The sequence below is a fragment of the Eptesicus fuscus genome, chromosome 11 (assembly GCF_027574615.1).
Source record: "Eptesicus fuscus isolate TK198812 chromosome 11, DD_ASM_mEF_20220401, whole genome shotgun sequence".
Lineage (NCBI taxonomy): Eukaryota > Metazoa > Chordata > Mammalia > Chiroptera > Vespertilionidae > Eptesicus > Eptesicus fuscus.
This window is the reverse complement of record NC_072483.1, coordinates 91210480-91233217: the sequence shown is the minus strand read 5'-3', so window position 1 is coordinate 91233217 and position 22738 is coordinate 91210480. Positions and strand designations below refer to the sequence as shown.

General features: G+C 46.6%; 1 protein-coding gene and 1 long non-coding RNA gene across 4 annotated transcripts; one reads left to right on the top strand and one right to left on the bottom strand.

Moving 5' to 3' along the window:
- Window positions 1-664: 664 nt before the first annotated feature.
- LOC129150672 (uncharacterized) lies at window positions 665-16547 on the top strand. The gene is made up of 3 exons (XR_008557397.1): window positions 665-724; window positions 15922-16111; window positions 16364-16547. It is a non-coding gene; the product is annotated as an uncharacterized LOC129150672 (long non-coding RNA).
- Window positions 14065-22693, bottom strand: LOC114233354 (serine protease 58-like). Of its 3 annotated transcripts, none has more exons than XM_054722790.1 (7): window positions 21643-21717; window positions 20772-20850; window positions 20028-20208; window positions 19336-19592; window positions 18314-18462; window positions 17867-17945; window positions 14065-14474 (listed from the first exon to the last, which is right to left on the bottom strand). In XM_054722790.1, exons 1-7 carry the CDS (start codon window positions 21697-21699, stop codon window positions 14401-14403), a joined length of 876 nt encoding a protein of 291 aa, XP_054578765.1. In that variant the 5' UTR covers window positions 21700-21717; the 3' UTR covers window positions 14065-14400. The 3 variants fall into 3 exon arrangements, with proteins under 3 accessions (XP_054578765.1, XP_054578766.1, XP_054578767.1); XM_054722791.1 differs by lacking the exon at window positions 21643-21717 and adding an exon at window positions 22550-22693 and having other exon boundaries at window positions 14066-14474; XM_054722792.1 differs by lacking the exons at window positions 20772-20850; window positions 21643-21717 and adding an exon at window positions 21212-21272 and having other exon boundaries at window positions 14066-14474.
- Window positions 22694-22738: the final 45 nt, after the last annotated feature.

The window sequence follows — 22738 nt, the reverse complement described above, 5'->3', positions numbered from 1 at the left end:
ACTACAAAATGGCTGAAGCTCTCTAGATCTCTTACACCAACCTGCTGTGGCCTGCCCTAAATGGAAACATACAGGAAAGGGAATTCTGGCAAAAGTGGTCAGACTGGCTAAACTAACACAGTCCAAGTCACCATATCCATCGTATCTGTATCCAGCCAGTCAGAAGCAGGAAGGAAATGAAAAGCTCACCCTCTTCCATTTAAGGACACTGCATCAAAGGAATAGCTAACCCTATGGGCGAAGCCCTAGTCAGTTGACTAAGCCACAGGGAGGTGGGAAATGTAATCTTCATTCCAGTGGTCATGGGCCTAGGAATTCCTTTCCTGGGGAAGGAAAGATTGATATTGAAAACGACTCACAGTTCTGCCACAACACACTTGGCTTTGCCTGGAATATCTTTTCCGCCTTTTCTGCTTGGCAAACTCTAGTTCACCCCTATAGACTCAATTATTATCCTTCAGTCTGTTTTCCTATTGGGTTTTATAAATCCTCCATTTTGGGACTTTCTTGTTTATTCATTTAGAAAAATTTAAATCCATTGTTCTGGGAACTGGGGATCTAGCAATGACCAAAACAAAGCCCTTTTGTTTGCAAAATTTATTGCATCATAATCACATGGTATCCTCTGTACTCTAAGACTGTCGCCAATTGAGACAAGAAGGATAAGACTTATGGATAACTTCAAGCATAAATCTGTTATCCAGAACTAAGATTAAATAATTGGGTAAGGCTTCGAAAGTATTTCATATTCTTTCCTATTAATCACAAAGGTAATATTTGTGATTTATAAATCATGTCTCTTTTAAGGAGTTATGGACCTTGAAAGGGCCTTGGGGATGATCTAAGTTTAGTAAAGAAGACTGAGTCTTGGATTACAAGATTATTTGCTCAGGATTATGTGCCAAGTTACTGTCAAGGCCAAAAAGTAGAATCCAAGAACACTGATTATTAAACAATTACCCTTGATGCATGGCATTTTTGTGAAACACACACACACACACACACACACACACACACACACACACACACACAAGAAACCCACAAAAGAAAACAACTATGCTTATAAAATCAGTCTTTCTGAAAATTATAGCATCAAAATCCAGGGTTAAAAAACCTGTTATTGAATTAATTTATTAGTTCTAATATTTTTTTTGGTAGAATCTTTAGGGTTTTCTATATACAGCATGGTGTCATCTGTAAATAGTGAAATTTTACTTCTTTATAATTTGGATACTTTTTCTTTTCTTTCTTTCTTTTTTTTTTTTTTGTCTGATTACCATGGCTGGGACTTCCAATACTATGCTGAATAAGAGTGGTTAGAATGGGCATCCTTGTCTTGTTCCTAATATTAGAGAAAAAGCTTCTAGCTTTTTACCACTGAGTATGATGTTAGCTGTGGGCTTGTCATATATGTCCTTTATTATGCTGAGGTATGTTCCTTCTATACCCATTTTGCTGCAAGTTTTTATCATAAATGGATGTTGGATTTTGTCAAATGCTTTTTTTTTCATCTATTGATATAATCATATGAATTTTGTCCTTCAATTTGTTTCTGTGGTGTATTATGTTGATTGATTGCAGATATCAAACTATCCTTGCATTCCTGTAATAAATCCCACTTAAACATGATGCATAATCTTTTAATGTATTGATGAATTTGGTTTGCTAATATTTTGTTGGGAATTTTTACATCTATGTTCATTAGGGATATTGGCTTGTAATTCTTTTAATAGTCTTTGGTTTTGGTATCAGGGTAATGCTGGATTCAGAATTAGTTTGGAAGCTTTCCCTTCACTTAAACTTTTTTGAATAGTTTGAGAAGAATAGGTATTGTTTTTTCTTTAAAAGATTGGTAGAATTCACCTGTGAAGTCTTTTGATTACTGATTCAATTTCATTTCTAGTAATCAGTCTGTTCAAATTTTCTGTTTCTTCCTGATTGTCTTGGAATATTATATGTTTCTAGAAATTTATCCATTTCTTCTAGTTTGTCCAGTTTGTTGACATATAATTGTTCTAGTACTCTCTTAAAACCCTTTGTATTTCCGTGATGTTGATTGTCATTTCTACTCTTTCATTTGTGATTTTATTTAGGCTCCTCTCTTTATTTTTTTATTTATTTTTTATGAGCCTGGCTAAAGGTCTAACTATTTTGTTTCTTTTTTTCAAATAATCAGCTCTTTAGTTTCACAGATCTTTTTGTTTCTTTTCTATTATTTTTGAGTCTCTAATTCATTTATTTCTGCTCTGATCTTTATTATTTCCTTCCTTCCACTCATTTAGGATTTTGTTTTTCTTTTTATAGTTCCTATAGGTATAAATTTATATTGAGATTTTACTTGTTTCTTGAGGTAGCCCCTGTATCTCTATGAATTTCTGTCTTAGAACTACTTTTGCTGTGTCCCAAAGATTTGGAATAATTTTGTTTTCATTTTCATTTGTCTCACAATATTTTTAAATTTTCTTCTTGATTTTTTCATTAATCCATTATTGTATAGCACCATGTTTAATAATGAATAACATCTAAAAATTAAGTCCAATAAAGTTGCAGGTTACAAAATAAATACTCAGAAATCTGTCGCATTTCTATGAACAAATAACAAACTATCAGGAAAGAGAAATTAATAAAACAATCACATTTACAATTGCATCAAAAATAATAAAACACCTTGAAGTAAATTTAACCAAGGAGATAAAAAAAAAACTATACTCTGAAAACTGTAAGACATTGATGACAGAAATTAAAGAATACACAAATGAATGGAAGGATATGCTGTGTCCATGGATTAGAAGAATAAATGTTATTTAAATGTTCACATATCCAAAACATTCATAGATTCAGTGCAATTCCTATGCCAATGGCAGTTTTCACAGAAGTAGAACAAATCCTAAAATTTATATGGAATCACAAAAGATCCCAAAGACCCAAAGAAACCTTGAGAAAGAAGAAAAATCTGGAGATATCATGCTCCTTGATTTCAAACTATACCACAAATCTATAGTAATCAAAAGTGTGGTACTGGAACGAAAACAGACACATAGATCAATGGAACAGAATAGAAAACCCAGAAATAAACCCATGCTTATATGGTCAATTAATCAACAACAAAGGAGATAAGAATATGCAATGGTGAAAAGACAGTTTCTTCAATAAATGGTGTTGGGAAAACTGGACAAACACATGCAAAAAAATATAAACTAGACCACTGTCTTATACCACATACAAAAATAAACTAAAAATAGATGAAAGATTTAAATGCAGGATCTGAAACCATGAAACTCTTAGAAGAAAGCATAGGCAGTAAATTCTTTGACATGTCTTTTAGCAATATCTTTTTGGATATTTTCCTGTGGAAAAAGGCGGTAAAAAGCAAAAATAAACAATGGGACTACATCAAACTGTAAGGTTTTTGCACAGCAAAGAAATGCATCAACAAGACAAAAAGCAACCTACTAAATTGGAAGAGATATTTATAAATGATATATTTGATAAGGGTTAATATCCAGAATATATAAAAAATACATACAACTCAACATAAAAAACACACACAAAAAAAACAAACAAACAATCCAATTAAAAAATGGGCAGAAGACCTAAATAGACATTTCTCCAAAGAAGATACACAGATGACCACAGACACATGAAAAAATGCTCAACATCACTAATCATCAGGGAGTTGCAAATCAAAACTACCATGAGATATCACCTCACACTGTTAGAATGGCCATTATCAAAAAAGACAACCAATTACAAGTGTTGACAAGGATGTGGAAAAAAGGGAACCTTTGTGCACTGTTGATGGGATTGTAAATTAGCAGAGTCATATGGAAAACAGTATGAAGATTCCCCCAAACTTAAAAACAGAACTACCATATAACTCAGCAATTCCACTTCTGAGTATTTATCTAAAGAAAACAAAAACGATAATTTTATAAAAACAATATATGTACTCCTATGTTCATTGGAAGCATTGATTACAATAGCCAAGATATGGAAGCAACCTGGTGTCCATCGATAGATGAGTGAATAAAGAAGAGGTGGTACATCTAAACAATGGAATATTAATCATAAAAAAGTATGAACTCTTGCCATTTGCAACAATGCAGATGGACCTGCAGGGTATTATGTTCAGTAAAATAAGTTTGAAGGAGAAAGACACATATTTTGTGAATTTACTTATATGTGGAATTAAAAAACAAAACAATGAACAAACAAAATGAAACAGAAACAAACTCAGAGATACAGAGAACAAACTGATGTTGCCAGCGGGGAGTGGGGTTTTGGCAGAAAAGGGAAAAGGGATTAAGAAGTACAAACTTCCAGTCATTTTTTTCTTAAAAAAAAAGAACAAAACTGTCACAAGACAGTATGTTGGTGTGTGTGTGTGTGTGTGTGTGTGTGTGTGTGTGTGTGAGAGAGAGAGATAGTGTTATGAACATTTTCTAGTTCCAATATGTGAAAAAAGGGATATAAGTAATTTGAATATAAACATATTAGAGACTAGTAACATGGAGTTGTAAAACGTCCAGTTAAATTTTAAGGATGACAGATGACTCTTCTCATCAAGGTCTATGAAGCCCTTTCCTAAAATTTCATGTATTCCATTGGAGATCTGATTTATGTTCATTTGAGTTCTTTAACAGTATACACAGAGACTCAAAAACTGAAAATCAGTTATAATTGAAAACATATAAAAAATTAAAGGCATTATACAGTTTTGAGCAGCCCTACAATTCTAACACACTTCCTTTCTCTTTGAATCTGTGTTCCCACACACCCAACAGATACAGTCTAAAGCACAGGCCCCACGTTCACACCTCCACACTCAGCCGCTCACCTGCCCTCTCCACACCTACACACTCAGCCGCTCACCTGCCCTCTCCACACCTACATACTCAGCCGCTCACCTGCCCTCTCCACACCTACACACTCAGCCACTCACCTGCCCTCTCCATCTACACACTCAGCCGCTCACCTGCCCTCTCCACACCTACACATTCAGCCACTCACCTGCCCTCTCCACACCTACACACTCAGCCGCTCACCTGCCCTCTCCACACCTACACACTCAGCCACTCACCTGCCCTCTCCACACCTACATACTCAGCCGCTCACCTGCCCTCTCCACACCTCCATACTCAGCCGCTCACCTGCCCCTCTCCACACCTACACACTCAGCCACTCACCTGCCCTCTCCACACCTCCATACTCAGCCGCTCACCTGCCCTCTCCACACCTACACACTCAGCCGCTCACCTGCCCTCTCCATCTACACACTCAGCCACTCACCTGCCCTCTCCATCTACACACTCAGCCACTCACCTGCCCTCTCCATCTACACACTCAGCCGCTCACCTGCCCTCTCCACACCTCCATACTCAGCCGCTCACCTGCCCCTCTCCACACCTACACACTCAGCCGCTCACCTGCCCTCTCCACACCTACACACTCAGCCACTCACCTGCCCTCTCCACACCTCCATACTCAGCCGCTCACCTGCCCTCTCCACACCTCCATACTCAGCCGCTCACCTGCCCTCTCCACACCTCCACACTCAGCCGCTCACCTGCCCTCTCCATCTACACACTCAGCCGCTCACCTGCCCTCTCCGCACCTACGCACTCAGCCACTCACCTGCCCTCTCCATCTACACACTCAGCCGCTCACCTGCCCTCTCCACACCTACACACTCAGCCACTTACCTGCCCTCTCCACACCTACGCACTCAGCCACTCACCTGCCCTCTCCATCTACACACTCAGCCGCTCACCTGCCCTCTCCACACCTACACACAAAGCCACTCACCTGCCCTCTCCACACCTCCACACTCAGCCGCTCACCTGCCCTCTCCACACCTCCACACTCAGCCGCTCACCTGCCCTCTCCATCTACACACTCAGCCGCTCACCTGCCCTCTCCGCACCTACGCACTCAGCCACTCACCTGCCCTCTCCATCTACACACTCAGCCGCTCACCTGCCCTCTCCACACCTACACACTCAGCCACTTACCTGCCCTCTCCACACCTACGCACTCAGCCACTCACCTGCCCTCTCCATCTACACACTCAGCCGCTCACCTGCCCTCTCCACACCTCCACACTCAGCCGCTCACCTGCCCTCTCCACACCTCCACACTCAGCCGCTCACCTGCCCTCTCCACACCTCCACACTCAGCCGCTCACCTGCCCTCTCCACACCTACACACTCAGCCGCTCACCTGCCCTCTCCATCTACACACTCAGCCGCTCACCTGCCCTCTCCGCACCTACGCACTCAGCCACTCACCTGCCCTCTCCATCTACACACTCAGCCGCTCACCTGCCCTCTCCACACCTACACACTCAGCCACTTACCTGCCCTCTCCACACCTACACACTCAGCCACTCACCTGCCCTCTCCATCTACACACTCAGCCGCTCACCTGCCCTCTCCACACCTACACACACAGCCGCTCACCTGCCCTCTCCACACCTCCATACTCAGCCGCTCACCTGCCCCTCTCCACACCTACACACTCAGCCGCTCACCTGCCCTCTCCACACCTACACACTCAGCCACTCACCTGCCCTCTCCACACCTACACACTCAGCCGCTCACCTGCCCTCTCCATCTACACACTCAGCCGCCTACTTGCCCTCTCCACAGTTCTGACACATGTGTTCCACCTCTTTCCTCACTATGGGGGATGGTGTGATGGAGGAATGAAAGGAGCACAGATGCAGGGCATAGGAATATGTGTACTACACAAAGCCTGCGGGGGGGAAAGCTGTCAATGAAATAACACTAAGTTATTTCAGAAAAATTAGTTTTCTATAGAATCACTGAAAATAGAGCCAGCTCCTCAGACCACATGTATGAGACTAGAAGGGAAGATTGTGATTCAGAGTCTAATCCAATATATTTTTAAAAACAAGTTATCTGAGCAAATACAATACATTGATGATTTCCTGAGAAAAGGGTTTAAAGCAGTACTATGAAATGAGCTCTCAAAGTCCAAAAAACAAAAAAGAAGAATTTAATAATTTTCTGATGGTATAAGAAGACTCCAAATTTAACTCACTAGAGGTTTTGTCCTGGAGCCTGCAATATTTCTCATTGTGCACTGTATTTAGACAGAGGGTACCATTAGATCAAATACCAGATTTTTAAAGTACATGAATATAAAACATCATCAATGCTACTGCTAAAAATTCACAAGCCATGAACCATGGCAAATCCAAAATTACCAAGTAAGATAGATGTTAGGAAGTCTCTCTGTGTATTACTGCTGCTGACAAAACATTCTGATTTTACATAATAAATTTTTCTTTATCAAGAATCTTGGAGGTTCTGGCAAGCAATAAAATCATGAACCATGGGCTAGAAAGATGCACAGTCTCCACTGATGCACAGGAATTCCTTAGGCACAGGCTGAGGCTGGAGGAGAAAGTGGGATTCTTTTGGTTACAAGTGGCAGGAACTTGACCCAAACGGGCTGAAAAGGAAATGTGTCTCGTGTAACTAAAAAGCCCAGGCGCATGGAGGCCACGGGGGCATAGGCTACCAAGGAGACAAAACTGAACCTCACGTCACCCTGCTTGGCCCCGGAGGATGGCTGGTTAGCCAGAGACGGGTAAGATTCCTCAAGGAAGGAACAACCTAAGACAGGCACAGTCGCAGAGGGGCCATCAGGAGAGAATTTGGGGATCAACAGAGGTGGGGCACAGACCCTCACCCCCCCAACATTGCAGGGGCCTGAATCCTAGCCCCTTCTGAGGGAGGTCTCCTGCCCCCATGGCTGCTTCGTGCTTCCCATGCCCAGCTCAGATCAGGATCCAGGTGACCGACAGAGACTTGGCCGACAGCAGCTGCCCTCTCACTCCAACAAGAATTGTTTGAGTTGTCTTGTACCCATGTTGTGGTGAAGGGGGTTTATGATATCTAAATCCAGCCTACCACCAGGAATGCTCAGGACCTACTCAAGAAGGCAAATAATCCCTTCCACCAATATTTACAGGGTAAAACAAGATTATTGTTAGAGTAATAAATTTGACAGTAAAATAGTAGTCAAGTTTTCAGGCAAATTTAAATTGGCCAGTTGAAACAAGTGAATATTCTAGAAAAATAACTGTACTGGACAAAAAGGTGTTCCTAAAGTATCAACTAGGAGAAACCAAGATGGCGGCATAGGTTAAACACCTAACCTGCAGCCGGGCACAACAATTTCAAAAATACAACTAGAGGTCAGAACGGACATCGTCCAGAACCACAGGAAAGTTGGTGGACTGAAATGCCCACAGCTGGGGGGAAGGAGAAGGCCACGGGGACAGTCGGGGAAGCCGTAAAAGCCTGAGGTATGGAGAAACGGGCGGAGACACGAGCACACGCGCCTGCGGGGAGGATGGAACCGGAGAGGAGGGGGCGGCTGATGACCTGGCCGGAGTTCACTGGCAGGAAGAAGATAAAGGCTCCGGAGTGCGCTGAGCACCGGCTCCGATTGCACTGAACCCCATTCCGGGCGAAACCCTGGGAAACTCACTCACTTTCGCAACTCTGCCGCCCCCGCAGGCCGCCCGGCCCGGGACGCTGGGGACGCCGCGCAGCGGGGGCACCCGGAGCCCGGCGGCCTCCCAGCACCCGTCCCCGCCGCGCAGCCCCCGCGCGCCTGGTGCCGCGGGCCGCGCGCACCACACACCGGACGGAGGCCCGGGCGCCCTCTCCGTGCACCTCCCGGCGGCGCTAGACTTCAGTAGAGTTGACTGAATTCAAGGGATTAAGAAGTATAAATTGGGGGGACGCCGCGGCGGCGACGTCCGGAACGCGGCGATGGCGGTGCCTGGAGCTCGGCGGCCGCCCAGCGCCCGTCCCAGCCGCGCGGCCCTCGCGTGCCTGGTTCCGCGGGACGCGCGCACCGCGCAACGGACGGAGGCCCGGGCGCCCTTTCCGTGCACCTCCCGGCGGCGCTAGACTTCAGTAGAGTTGACTGAAATGAAGGGATTAAGAAGTACAAATTGAGAAGTTTGAAAAAGATAGCGGCGGAGGTTAAAGGCTGTTCTGTTGCCTCGCACCCAGCGAAATCGGAGGGGATGAGGTGTGGAGGTGCGTGGGTCTGGCTGGTGGCGGGGGAAAGGGGCTTTTGTTCCAAACCTAAGGGAGATTAGCTCTCCATCACCCTGAAACCCATCTTCTGGCGAACCCTGGGAGACCCAGATGCCTGCGGGGAGAGGCGGGACTCTTGCGGAGGTGCACCCAGCAATCAGTGTTTGCTGCGCTGGAGTGCGGAACGAGGGGACTTAGATACGTGGAAGGCAGAAGGACCAGACTCACAGTCATCGCGGCTCGCCGCACCATGGCCTGTTGGCGCCCTGAGACCCCGCCCCGCCCTGGGACCCGCCCCGCACGTTTTGAAGACCTGCCCCGCAAGTCTTGCAGGCACACCTGCGCCCCAAGCAACGGCTTATGCATGTGGGTGGCCTGCCCTCTGGCAGCGGACCAGATGATCTGCTGTTCTAGTCGGACTGCTCCAGGGCCACTCAGACAGGAGGAAGAAACTACAGTTTTTGCTGTAATCCTTGCTGAGTGCCTAAGGCAGTAGCTGATCTACACCCCATTGGAGACCCAGAAACGAGGGCATCTAGTGGTCTGTGGGAGATGACACCAGATTTCAACCACGTGCATAAGGGACACATTCAACGGGAATATTCAGTGAGCGCCAAAGCTTTGCTGCACCAAGACCCGGCCCATAAACGTGTCTCCTGCACAGCAACTCTTCCTTTATAGACAAAGAGAGCCCCCCCAGTGACACCAACAACAATCAAGACTTAACTATACAAAGGAGGACCAAGATGGAGGCATAGGGCGGAAGCCTGATTGTTGCCTACCACAACAACTTTGAGACTACGACAAGAGAGCAGAGCAGACACCATCCAAGACCACCATAGGGCTGGCTGAGTAGATGCTCTACAACTAGAATAAAAGAGGGGTATGTGGGATGATGCTGATGCCGGTGACCCAAAGACCACACTTTAAGAACTACGGCTCAGGCGACACAAAAGAACTATGGCTCAGGCGATACAACAGCGGCCTGGAACGTGCTCGGCGCAGTTCCCCCGGCGGTCTCCGGCTGAGGGGACGGCTCCACTGGCAGCCAAGCACGGACAGACGAGCCCCTATGAGACATGGGGTGGGAGACTCCGCGCTTGCTGACCTCTGAGTCCGTCAAGAATCTCAACGCCCCGGAAGCGGCCAGGTGCGCATGCTCGGCGACCGGCCACCGATGCAGACCCAAGGGCCGACGCAGCGACGCCAGACTGGCCCACCGCCATGCACCGGGTGCACCGGAGCTTCGCCGAGCCGCCGCCCGACGAATTCTGCAGCAGCCATACTGGAGCTCTGGAAGGATGGCCAGGGGAATTGCTGAGGGGGGATTGACCGGCAGGAATTGGGATCGGGAAGACGGGGCCCCGCTGAGACCCGGGTGCGGGCGGGGTTGCGCGCCTCTGGGCTCGGGTGTGGTCACACGCCTCTGGGTATAAGTGAGGCCTCACGTCCCTGGGTCTAGGTGAGGCCACATGCCCCTGGGTCCAGGTGAGGCCGGACTCCGGGTCCGGGTGAGGCCAAGTGCCCCTGGACCCGGATGACGCTGGATCCCGTGCCCGGGCGAAGCCAAGCGCCCCTGGGTCTGGGAGAGCCCACACACCCCTGGGTCCAGGCGAGACCATGTGTCCCTGGATCCGGGTGAGGCCGCGTGCACCTAGGCCCGGGTGAGCCCAAGTGGCCCTGGGTCTGGGAGAGGCCAAGCGTCCCTGGGTCCGGGTGAGACCATGTGTCCCTGGATCCGGGTGAGGCCTCGTGCACCTAGGCCTGGGTGAGGCCACGTGCCCCTGGGCCTGGGAGAGGCCAAGCGTCCCTGGGTCCGGGCGAGACCATGCGTCCCTGGATCCGGATGAGGCCTCGTGCACCTAGGCCCGGGTGAGCCCAAGTGGCCCTGGGTCTGGGAGAGGCCAAGCGTCCCTGGGTCCGGGTGAGACCATGTGTCCCAGGATCTGGGTGAGGCCTCGTGCACCTAGGCCCGGGTGAGCCCAAGTGGCCCTGGGTCTGGGAGAGGCCAAGCGTCCCTGGGTCCGGGTGAGACCATGTGTCCCTGGATCCGGATGAGGCCTCGTGCACCTAGGCCCGGGTGAGGCCACGTGCCCCTGGGTCTGGGAGAGGCTAAGCGTCCCTGGGTCCGGGTGAGACCATGTGTCCCTGGATCTGGGTGAGGCCTCGTGCACCTAGGCCCGGGTGAGCCCAAGTGGCCCTGGGTCTGGGAGTGGCCAAACGTTCCTGGGTCTGGGTGAGACCACGTGTCCCTGGATCCGGGTGAGGCCTCGTGCACCTAGGCCCGGGTGAGCCCAAGTGGCCCTGGGTCGGGGAGAGGCCAAGCGTCCCTGGGTCCGGGTGAGACCATGTGTCCCTGGATCCGGGTGAGGCCTCGTGCACCTAGGCCCGGGTGAGCCCAAGTGGCCCTGGGTCTGGGAGAGGCCAAGCATCCCTGGGTCCGGGTGAGACCATGTGTCCCAGGATCCGGGTGAGGCCTCGTGCACCTAGGCCCGGGTGAGCCCAAGTGGCCCTGGGTCTGGGAGAGGCTAAGCGTCCCTGGGTCCGGGTGAGACTATGCGTCCCTGGATCCGGATGAGGCCTCGTGCACCTAGGCCCGGGTGAGCCCAAGTGGCCCTGGGTCTGGGAGAGGCCAAGCGTCCCTGGGTGCGGGAGAGACCATGTGTCCCTGGATCCAGGTGAGGCCTTGTGCAACTAAGCCCGGGTGAGGCCACGTGCCCCTGGGTCTGGGAGAGGCCAAGCGTCCCTGGGTACGGGTGAAGCCAGATCCTGGGTCCGGGTGAGGCTGTGCGCCCCTGGATCCATCCGGGTGAGGCTGGGTCCCAGGCCCGGGTGAGACCACGCGCCCCTTGGGTATGGGTGAGGCCACGTGCCCCTTAGTCTGGGTGACGCTGTGCCCCTGGGTTCGGCCGAGACCAAACCAGAGGGAGTCGGACCTCCATTACCACCATTTGTCCACCATCCAGAGCTGAGGGGTCAGTGCTGACATGTACACATAAGGAACTACTGGACATCGAAATTGGGTCTCAAAAGAACTGTTGGTCCAGGGGGAAGCTCGCTACAGATTGATTCATTTGCCTGTCAGCATAAATATTATTGCTCGTCTCACATTCAGTTCTTATTAGTATATATCTAGTGACATATGATCTCGTTCATCTAGAGGAAATGATGAACAACATAGACTGAGGAACAAGAACAGAACCAGAAGCAAGGAGGCATCGATCGGACTATCGGGCCTCAGAGGGAGGATAGGGGAGGGTAGGAGGAAGTTGGGGGGAGGGGGAGAGTTCAACCAAAGGACCTGTATGCATGCATATAAGCCTATCCAACAGTTAAGTTCAACAGGGGATTGGGGCATCCGTGGGGAGGGGTGTGGGATGGGAATGGGGGGATGAGGACAAATATGTGACACCTTAATCAATAAAGAAATTTAAAAAATAAATAAATAAATAAATAAATAAATAAAAAATAAATAAAGTATCAACTAAAATCTTTATTGGTACTTCATCTCACGATAAAATTGTGCACCATGTAATGAACCTAAAACAGTAATATTATAGTACAAAAAATTAAAATTTAAAAGCCATCAAGACTACATTATAAAATTTTCAAAAGCCTCCTAACATTTAAATCAAAAAAGGAGGGGATAGTAGAGTAATATCATGTAAGGAAAAATATCCTGTAAGTAAATTACATCTAGAAAATTAATACTTTAGAAAATTAATTGTAAGGCTAAAAGCAAGACACCCATGAAAAACACACAAGGTGATAAAACAAGCCAGAGGAAAATCATTTGGGCAAAAATTGAAAAAGGATCCCCAGTCAAATTTATAGAAAATATTCCTTTATTAACTTTTGGTCGAGAATATGTTTGTATATTTTCAGAAAACAACTCCGAGACCATGTGGATTCTAGCAAGAGAAGAATCGACAGGACTACTCCAGCCATGAATACAGAAGAGAAGCAGTCCAGAGACAGAAGACGCTGATGTGGCCTTCCCATAATAGCAGTTAGCAGCTGTGCATCACTGCAGATTGCCCAGGACCAAACCAGACAGAGTCGGACCTGCATTACCACCAGTTGTCCACCATCCAGAACTGAAATGTCAGTGCTGACATGTACACATAAGGAACTGTTGGACATTGAAATTGGGTCTCAAAAGAACTGTTGGCCCAGAAAGAAACTCACTACAGACTGATTCATTTGCCTGTCACCATAACCATTATTGCTTGTCTCATTTTCGGTTCTTATAAGTGTATTTCTAAGAGCACATGATCTCACTCATCTAGGGGAAATAATGAACAACATAGACTGATGAACAAGAACAGACCCAGAAACAAGGAGGCATGGATCAGACTGTCGGGCCTCGGGGGGAGGGTAGGGAAGGGTAGGGATAAAGGGAGAGATCAACCAAAGGACTTGTGTGCAGACATATGAGCCCAACCAGTGGTTAAGGACAACAGGGGGGTGGGAGCATACGTGGGGAGGGGGGTGGGATGGAAATGGGGGGACGAGGACAAATATGTGATACCTTAATCAATAAAGAAATTAAAAAAATAAATAAATAAATAAATAAAACTAAAAAGCCCAGGCATAGGTCCCAGGCTCTGAGCCTCGTTGAATTCAGGCTAAACAAGTCCCTTGTGCTTGCTGCTCTGTTCTTTAACTCTGTGTGGCTTCAGTATCAGGTTCTTCACAGCACAGCTCCAGACTTTCCATCCTTTCAGCTTCAACACCAAAAAGCGAGAGCAAGTGGCTTCCAACCACTGTGGCATGAGGAACACGGTGGATGCACGGACTGGCTTAGGCCTTGGGTGCGTGTCTCACCTCTGAGTGATGACAGCGGTGCAGTCTTGGTGAGCATGGACTAAAGCGGGGGAGTAAGAATAAAACTCAGTCTAAAACCTGGGAGCTGCTGTTGGAAGATGGAGTGGGTGGAGTTCTGGAATACAAACCACACATGCCTATTTTTTTAAAAATATATTTTATTGATTTTTCACAGAGAGGAATAGAGAGCCAGAAACATCGATGAGAGAGAGACATCGACCAGCTGCCTCCTGCACATCCCCCACCAGGAGATGTGCCCGCAACCAATGTACATGCCCTTGACCGGAATCGAACCGCAGAGTGACGCTCTATCCACTGAGCCATACCGGTTTCAGCCCACACATGCCTATTATGGGGGGATCTCAATAGTGGCCATGGAGATGCTGTTTTACTGACTCTGTCCAGACCAATTAGGAAGTAGCCGTAGTTCAAAGGTGACGGTAAGAAGGCCTGGCGAATCCACTGCTTATAAGGCCACTGGAGCATCATTTCTTTAGCTGGACGACAATGATACCACTAACACCTCAGGTGGCTGTTGTTTTTCGGTAAGGATTAATAAATCAATGCCTGTGAAGACATAGGTGGTTGATAAATGGCGATCATCATCCCATTTCCCTTGGAGTCAACTTTTCCTTTCTTATGTTGGGAGATTTTCAGAATAGAAAGTATGTCTGATTCATTTTTTTAAATCTCTAGAACCTAGAGCTGAACCCAATATATAATAATGTACGCTGAGCCAACAGATATTGGGTATATTAGTTAGGTTATAGGATAAGTTGCTATAACAAAGAAACCTCAATATAGAACAGCTTAAAGGAGATGCGTGTTCATCTCTCTCACAGCAGTCTGGAGCCGCGGGCAGGTTTTGGTGGAAGGCAGCTCTGCTCCAGGAGACCCTGCAGCTCCCTTCTGTCTGTTCTGCTACATTTCCCTTGTTTCCTCGTGGGCTTGCTTGAAGCTGGCTGACCTCCATCACAACTGTGCTCCAGGGTGGGGGGAGTGGGAAAAAGATATGAAGGGCAGAAAGCTCCCTTTTAAGAATGTGATACAGATGTTGTGCATGGCTCTTCGACTCACATCCATCAGCAAAACCTAATCCTGTGGCTACAACTAGCTACAGGGGTGTTAAGGCAAATAGCCTCTAGCAAGGCAGTCATGTCAGCTGAAACTCAGGTGGGTCCATTACCAGTTTTCTCAGTGTCACTGCCAGGGAAAGACTAACGGAAGGCCACGTGGAAGGGACTGCAGAACACAGTTTCAGAGTGTTACCTGCAGATGTGCCTGTCTATGTTAAAGGTAAAGATGGACGTCAGACTAATGGGACTGGATGCTTAGCAGATTAACTAAATATAATGCACTCTAGAAATAGCCTATTTTTTTTTAACTCAGCTCATCTGATTTTATTATGTCAGAACTATGAACTTGGATTTTACTTATGGAATTTTATTCTTAAAGAGTTACTTTTCTAGCAATGATTCACCCTCATCTGACCATTTTTTCCATATGAAAGTTCTAAGGAATGTAGGAAGCATTATTTGAGCTAAGAATTATATATTCAACTAAAGATATATATGAAAATATTAATTGGTGAGTATATTTACAGTCTGTTCCATATTGAAGGGCGTTGTCCTAAATCAAATAGGACATATTTAAGGCAATTAGATGTCCCAGAAAATCTGGGGCAGTCTAATCTTAGATATGTGGTGTTGTCACCAAGGCTACACAATATTTCTGAGCATGCACCACCAATGTATACTTATTTATACATGCATTCTTTACATATATATATGAACTGAACTGTTGTGTACATTGTAAAACATAGACCAAAACAGACATGTTTAAAGGATGAGTTAAAATAAATGTACATGGAAGTTCTAATATTCACTTCTCACATTCTTCTGGGGTTCAAGCACTCCACTGCACAGGTCAGTGACAGAATCGGGACGGAACCCAGGTTTCCTGACTTCCAGTTCAGTGTCTTTCCTGTTAACCTCACTGCCTTCCTTCTTCCTAGAATCTAATGGAACTACAGTGTGACAGGCTTTTGTTCCAGAAAAGATGGAGTAAGCGCATCCCATTCTACGCCTCCTGCTAACAACAATGACAAATAACAAAATATATAAGTCATTCACCAGAAGACTTGAAAAGTGGCAAAAAGAAAGGAGAAGCAGCTAGAAAACTTGGGACTGAGGAGTGACCTGGCAGTGAGTTTCCTGAGTGTTTTTCTTGACCTCTATACTGTAGTTCCCTTTATCCACAGGAGATAAGTTCCAAGACCCCCAGGGATATCTGAAACCAGGGATAGTACCAACCCCTATATATACTATGTTCTTTCCTATAACACATACCTATGATAAAGTTTCACCTATATGTTAGGCACAGTAAGAGATTAACAACACTAATAATAAAATAGAATCCTATATAATAAAAGGCTAATATGCAAATTGTCCCCTCAGGAGTTCGACCGCTTGCTATGATGTGCGCTGACCACCAGGGGGCGGCGAAGAAGGAAGGAAGGAAGGCCACGGCTGGCAGCCGGCAGCCAGGGGAAGAAAGGCCCAGATCGGCCCTGATCGCCGACCAGGCCTAGGGACCCTACCCGTGCACAAATTTCATGCACCGGGCCTCTAGTTATAACAATAAAATAAGGGTTACTTGAACACAAGCACTGTGATACCATCACAAATAACCTAATAATCTAAAAAGGTAATAAATGGGGAAGTAGCATCTACTGGACAGCGAGGATACACTGGACAGAGGGATGATTCATGTCCCAGGCGGGATGGGACATGATGACATAAAATTTCATTACAATACTCAGAATGACACATACTTTAAAATTTATGAATTCTTTCTGGAATTTTCCATTTAATATTTTAAGACCATGGTTTTCTTACAAGTAACTGAAATTGTGGAAAGTGACACTGTGGATGGGGGTGGGAGGAGCTACTGTATATCCAGGCCTGAGTGATAGAAAAGTTTGCAACCTGGGACACCAGTAGGCAAAGACAAAATATAAAATAAAAATAAAGCCCAGGATGCCCTAACCAGTTTGGCTCAGTGGATAGAGCGTCGGCCCAGCCACCACCATCTTTGTCGCATCAATTTGCATATTCTCTCCTTATTGGCTGTGGGTGCCTCCATAGCTGTCACTGAGTGACAGTCAATTTGCATATTCCGTCTTTATTAGATAGGATAAGTTTCCATATTTCCCTGTTGTTTTTCTAGTAATCTTATTCCAGCCATCTTAGATTTTTCTGTGCTAAGCATTTAGAAAGATATCTCAGATCATCCCTCCTTTCCAGTTGGTAGTCTGACCCATTTAACTCCTCTCCCCATTCCCTCAACTCTTAATTTTTTTGAAACCCTTATACTTGTTGCTTTCCTAAAATTGTAGCCTCTATTTTTAATAATTATATTGCTAACAGCCTATTTAACATCCCAGCATTTACTGCAGCCTTACTAGATACAATGGAGTGAGAGGGACAGAACCCTGACTAAACACTAATGATGTCAGACAAAAGGAGGCACCACAGAGGTGCCCACAATCTCACTGTCACATTCCTGAGGCCTGTATGTCCTCTGGAGGGCAGTGGGTGGAGAACAGCTCCAGAAAAGTCTGGGGAAACCACTGCAGGTAAGTAGGAAGTTGGAGGAGAGGAAGGGAGTAGTGAGAAGTTATCCCGTTTATGAGAATATTATCCAGCTCAAGTTCTTTAATAATCATTCAAGCTGGGACTGAGAAAGGACAAGAGAAGTCAAGAGAACAGAAGCAACAGAAAACTTCTTGCAGCCAAATTCCCATCTTGTTCTGAGGTTAGAGGGAAAGGAAGGATCAAGGATGGTCAACCAAGTTCCAAGGCTGCTGGGAGAGGGACTACAGAGAGCTCAGTTGGTACGGATGACCCTGAGAATCCAGTCTGTATAGTGGGAAACCTTGGTGTAGTAGCCAATATCACCTCTCAGAATGCACCCCTCTGCCCAGGAGAGGATTCCTTGGAGCTGGTTTTGGCACAGGATTGGGACAGCATCTATTTCCTATTAGAAAAAGGAGAGATGGGTCAGGCAGAGTAGCCAAAACGAAGATGATCTAGTACCAAGTCCCTATCTGAGGGCCCAGAACAGAGAGGTGTAGTAATAAGGACTGGAAGAAATGTGTGGTGGCCATCCTGGGCCCATCCCACCCCTCTCCCTAAGCCACATCAGAGGAAGCCATAAAAAAATGAGAGCACTTTGAGATGTTCCCACCCTGGCATCTAAGTTCAGTCCTGATTGGAAGGAGGACACTCATTCCTTCCCAGACCCCATTTACCTCGATCTCTTCTTGAATGTAGAGACAAGACATTGGATTGGGTTACAGGAGATATATGGATCCCAAAACAGTGTCCCAGAGGGAAAAGAGTTACCTTACAGGAGTGTGTGCTCTCCAGAGATGATCCCGCACAGAACATGTTCTCTGTGATTTTGACTGGAAATTTCCTTATCGGGGACTCTTGGCAGTTTTCATTAGAGAACCAAAAGACAGTCTGGTTTACCTCGATATCAGGATCTGTCTCTGAGCACATGCACGTGCGCACATAGATATGGGGAGGTGGGAAGGGGGGGAGAGAAAGAGAGAGAGAGAGAGAGAGAGAGAGAGAGAGAGAGAGAGAGAGAGACTCTGTTTCTCTTTGATCCTTCACATATTCATCTTTTCTTCTCTCCTCTCTTCCCTCTTTTCTGTTATTAACTTCTCCATTATTCAATGAAAGAAAAAGCCAAAATGAAAAGGAACCAGAGCCCTAGCCGGTTTGGCTCAGTGTATAGAGGCAAGAACACTGGATTCCAGAGACCTCTAGCCATAAATAGCCACATTAACCCTGAGTATATTGTGTCAACAATTTGGGCCTCAATTCCCACATTAATAAAATTAGAGGTTAAGATATGCACGTTCTCAGGCCCTATATAATAAAAGTGTCTGGTTGACCAGTCAGCCATTCAACCAATCAAAGCATAATATGCTAATGATATGCTAAGGCCACTCAACCACTTGCTATGACATGCACTGACCACCAGGGGGCAGACGCTCCAACCAGTATGTTAGCTTGCTGCTGGGGTCTGGCAGATAGGGACTGAGCGAGGTGGGCTGGACACACCCTGGAGCCCTCCTACAGTCCCTCCCTGGCTGGCCAACCTCCCGCGTCCCTCCCAGCCCTGATTGTGCACCGGTGCGGTTGCTCAGTCTGGCCTGCACCCTCTCACAATCAAGGACCCCTCAGGGGATGTCAGAGAGCTGGTTTCGGCCCAATCCTGCAGGCTGGGCCAAGGTTACCCCACTGGTACACGAATTTGTGCACCAGGCCTTTAGTCTATAATAAAAGTTTATATGTTAATCCTCATTGATTGCTTACTCAAGGAACACTAAAGGTCTGTCTTGAGGGTCACTCACCAAAATTCTTCCATGTCCACCCCCAGCCAGAAACAGTGCACGTGTCGTCTCTTCTGTCCTCCGTGGTATTGGGCAGAATGGCCAGCTTCACCTCATCATTGGGCTTTAGGGGCTGTAGCAACTTGACAAGCATGAGGTCATGCTCAGAAGAATCCCGGGTGAAATTTGGGTGTTGGACAGTAAGCATGGCTCTTAAGTTCCCCCCAATTTTTAAGAAACCCTCATCACTTGCAGCAGCAATATCTATCTCAAGAAATCTGGAACAGGCCATGAAAAATTAGTAGAGAAAGGAGACATTATTCTATTACTCATCTTGCATCCTATTTCCCCCTAACTTGCTTTGTGACTTGGCATGAGTTCCATCACTTGCCAAGATCCCTGTCCCCTTGTCTGGAAAATGAGAAATTTCCATTGAGGTTCCATAATTCTTTGATTTGTACCATATTCTATGTGGGCTTTTATTCCCTGTTGGTTCATCCCTTGGTCCTTGGCTTCCCCAATTCCCTCTGTCCACATCATCCCATTCGAGAATCTAACTCATAACCACATGGATCTACTTCCTGCCTCCTTCCCACCACTTCTCAGGTTTGAGAGTCCCCTGTGCCCGTCTCTTAAAGGCTGAGCGTTGGTACCCCCGAGCAATCCCAGTGACTAAGGGGGAAGTCCTTTCCCTCCAGGACCCCATCACTCACGGCAAGAAGCAGTGGGCTGCAGTGAGAGCCCATTGGTGGTGGATCAGGGTCCCCAAACAAGACGCATGTTCTGACTTCAGGAAAATAAAAAAGGTTGGTGCAGTTTTGATGCTCAACTGATTGAATTGTTGAGCTAATTTTTTTTGTGCTGGCATTGGTGTTATGTTTGTTGCTGTTATTGCTGCCAGATTGGAGAAAGGAGGGGAGAATATTAGAGACAGGGACAGGCATTCCAGAGGACAGGTCTGAGATATTTTATGTGGACGTGCTTTGAAACTGTCAATGTGTTGCTTAAGGTATTACTAAGCCTCTTCAAAATCCTTCTGTTAATTTTCCCTTTGAGTTCTCGCTGTATTAGTGTCCTTCCTTCCTTCCTTCCTTCCTTCCTTCCTTCCTTCCTTCCTTCCCTTCCTTCCTTCTTTCCTGCTTGATTCTTCTCTTTTCTTCAAGCTTCCTTCTTAGCTATACAGCAAAATCACACTCTTTTGCTAACACCTACCATCCATAGTATAAAATATTATCTCAGTTCAAATCTTCTCTCGCACCCCAGAGCCGGGGAGCCAGAGGAAAGTCAGTGGGCTCTAGATATTCCTGAGTGTTCCAGGAAACTGCAATCACTGGAGTCCTGAATTCTTTTTCTTTCTAACGGATGACCTCTCTACCCCCGGATCCAGACCATGTCCTCAAGTTTTTTTCTATATGGCCTTTTCAGAATTTTAAGCCAAAGTAGGAGCCTGCACTCACCTGTCACTGTCAGAAAGGTGAAGACTAGAAAGAGGTGGTTCCTATCTGCTGTCTCCATACCCTCTTCCAGTGAGAAGACCTGGGAAGGGAGGGAACCGCTTAACCAGCCTGACCAACGGGAAGCTTTGCAAAGGGAGAAATTACAAGGAGGGAGGGGGAGGCTTAAGGGGGAAAGGTGTGCTCAACTAAGTGAGGAACAGCATCAGAGGGAGGAAAAACAGCCAGACCGTATCTCTCTAGAGTGTCTGCCCTCCCATTGTAATCTGGGAAGTTTCTCCAAGGTGAGAGTTCTGATCCCTCCCCACAGAGGGATATATCATAAGCCAAGAGCTTTGCTCTTCTTTATCAGCAAAGAGAACTCTCCGCTGGCTAATCCTGTCTGCCTTAGTCCACTGGCTCCAGTAATAATTCAGGCCCCTGGTCCCCTTGGACTCACTCACCTGTCCTCGCTTAGTGCAGCTATCTCCACCTCTCTGACATGTGCCAGCCCTCAACTGAGAAATCAACTCCCTCCTCTGTGAACTACAGACCCTCACCTACACACTGAGCCCTCCCCGTGTCACACTGACCCTTGCCCTCATGTCACACTGGCTCTATCCCAAGTCATCCTCCTCTCCTCATGTCACACTGTCTCCATCTCATGTCATCCTCCCCCAGCCTCAGATCTGTGAGCTGGTCAGTGACAAACAGCGGGTGCTCAGCCTAGAGTTCCCTTTGGGTGGACCCAAAGGGATACTGAGTAGAATGCAGCTGTTCACTTTTGCCTCATAGCAAATTCTCTCACAACTTAGTGGCTTAAAATGTCAGTCAACTATCTGCTCACAAGTCTGTGAGCATCTCCCATCAGCACCCCATAGGCATCCATTTCTACCTTGACCGGAACACCTTCTTTTCCTGGGCTCCTCATCAAAAGCCCCTTGATTTCCATTTCTTAAGGTCATCTGTGTTCCTGCTGGTGAGAAAGGACTGGCTCTTTCCCCTGCCATTGGTCACACAGTGGCCTGTTTTAAATTTATTTCTCTGGGTGGATTCCCATCCATTCTCTAGCCTAGCTCCATCCCTCACTACACCACGGAAGACTCTTCTCCTCTCCCCAACTGTGCCAATCCCTGTCTGGCATCCACTGAGCTCCACTTGTTCAAACTGGGTTTTAAGAGCCCCTCGAATTCCAATTTGAGTCCATTCCCCCGAAAACTGTTCCTTAGTGCATTATTTTTATCTTATCTCTACTACAGACTTTCCACTCAGTGTTCTTCAAGTTGACCATCTCCATACATGCTTCCTTTAGTTCTTTGACCCACTGTACAGACATATTTGGAACTACTTACCCTACCCACTCTTTGTCAGGGAGTCTACCCCTGCCCACAACCCCTGCTGAGTGGCTTAAGTTTGAATGTCAAAGGGCTAGAACCTGGATCCTCAGAGATACATCCGAGATCAATGCAGCTCAGTACCCAACCCCGGTTCTTCCTGATCTGGGTCTGGCCCTTCCACACTCACAGCTCATCCTATCAGACCTTCACATGCTCCTGGATTGTCTCAGACATAGGAAGCTCCATTTACCTAGTTTATGGCCTTGACTTTCCTAACGGCAGGATTCATATCTGATTCAACGCTGTATCTCCAGATCCTAGCATAAAACCTGGCATCACACACATTTCACACACTTTTTTTTTTTAATGAATGAGTGAATACCACCCCTGTATCTCCTACCTTAAAACTTGCAACAACCTGCCACACTGACCTGACCTCCAGGTAATCTAAGCTCACTGGCTTACCTCCGGTCACTGTCTTGTGGGTTACAGTGGAAACAGAATTCCCAGAGGATGGTCTTTGAGCCAAGGGGCAGGTATTGGACATGAGATTGAATCTTTTTTCTTTTAACAGCTCAACTGAAGTATGATGACATATAATAAACTGTACATAATTAAAGTGTAAAGTTTGGTAAATTAATGAGCACATTCCCA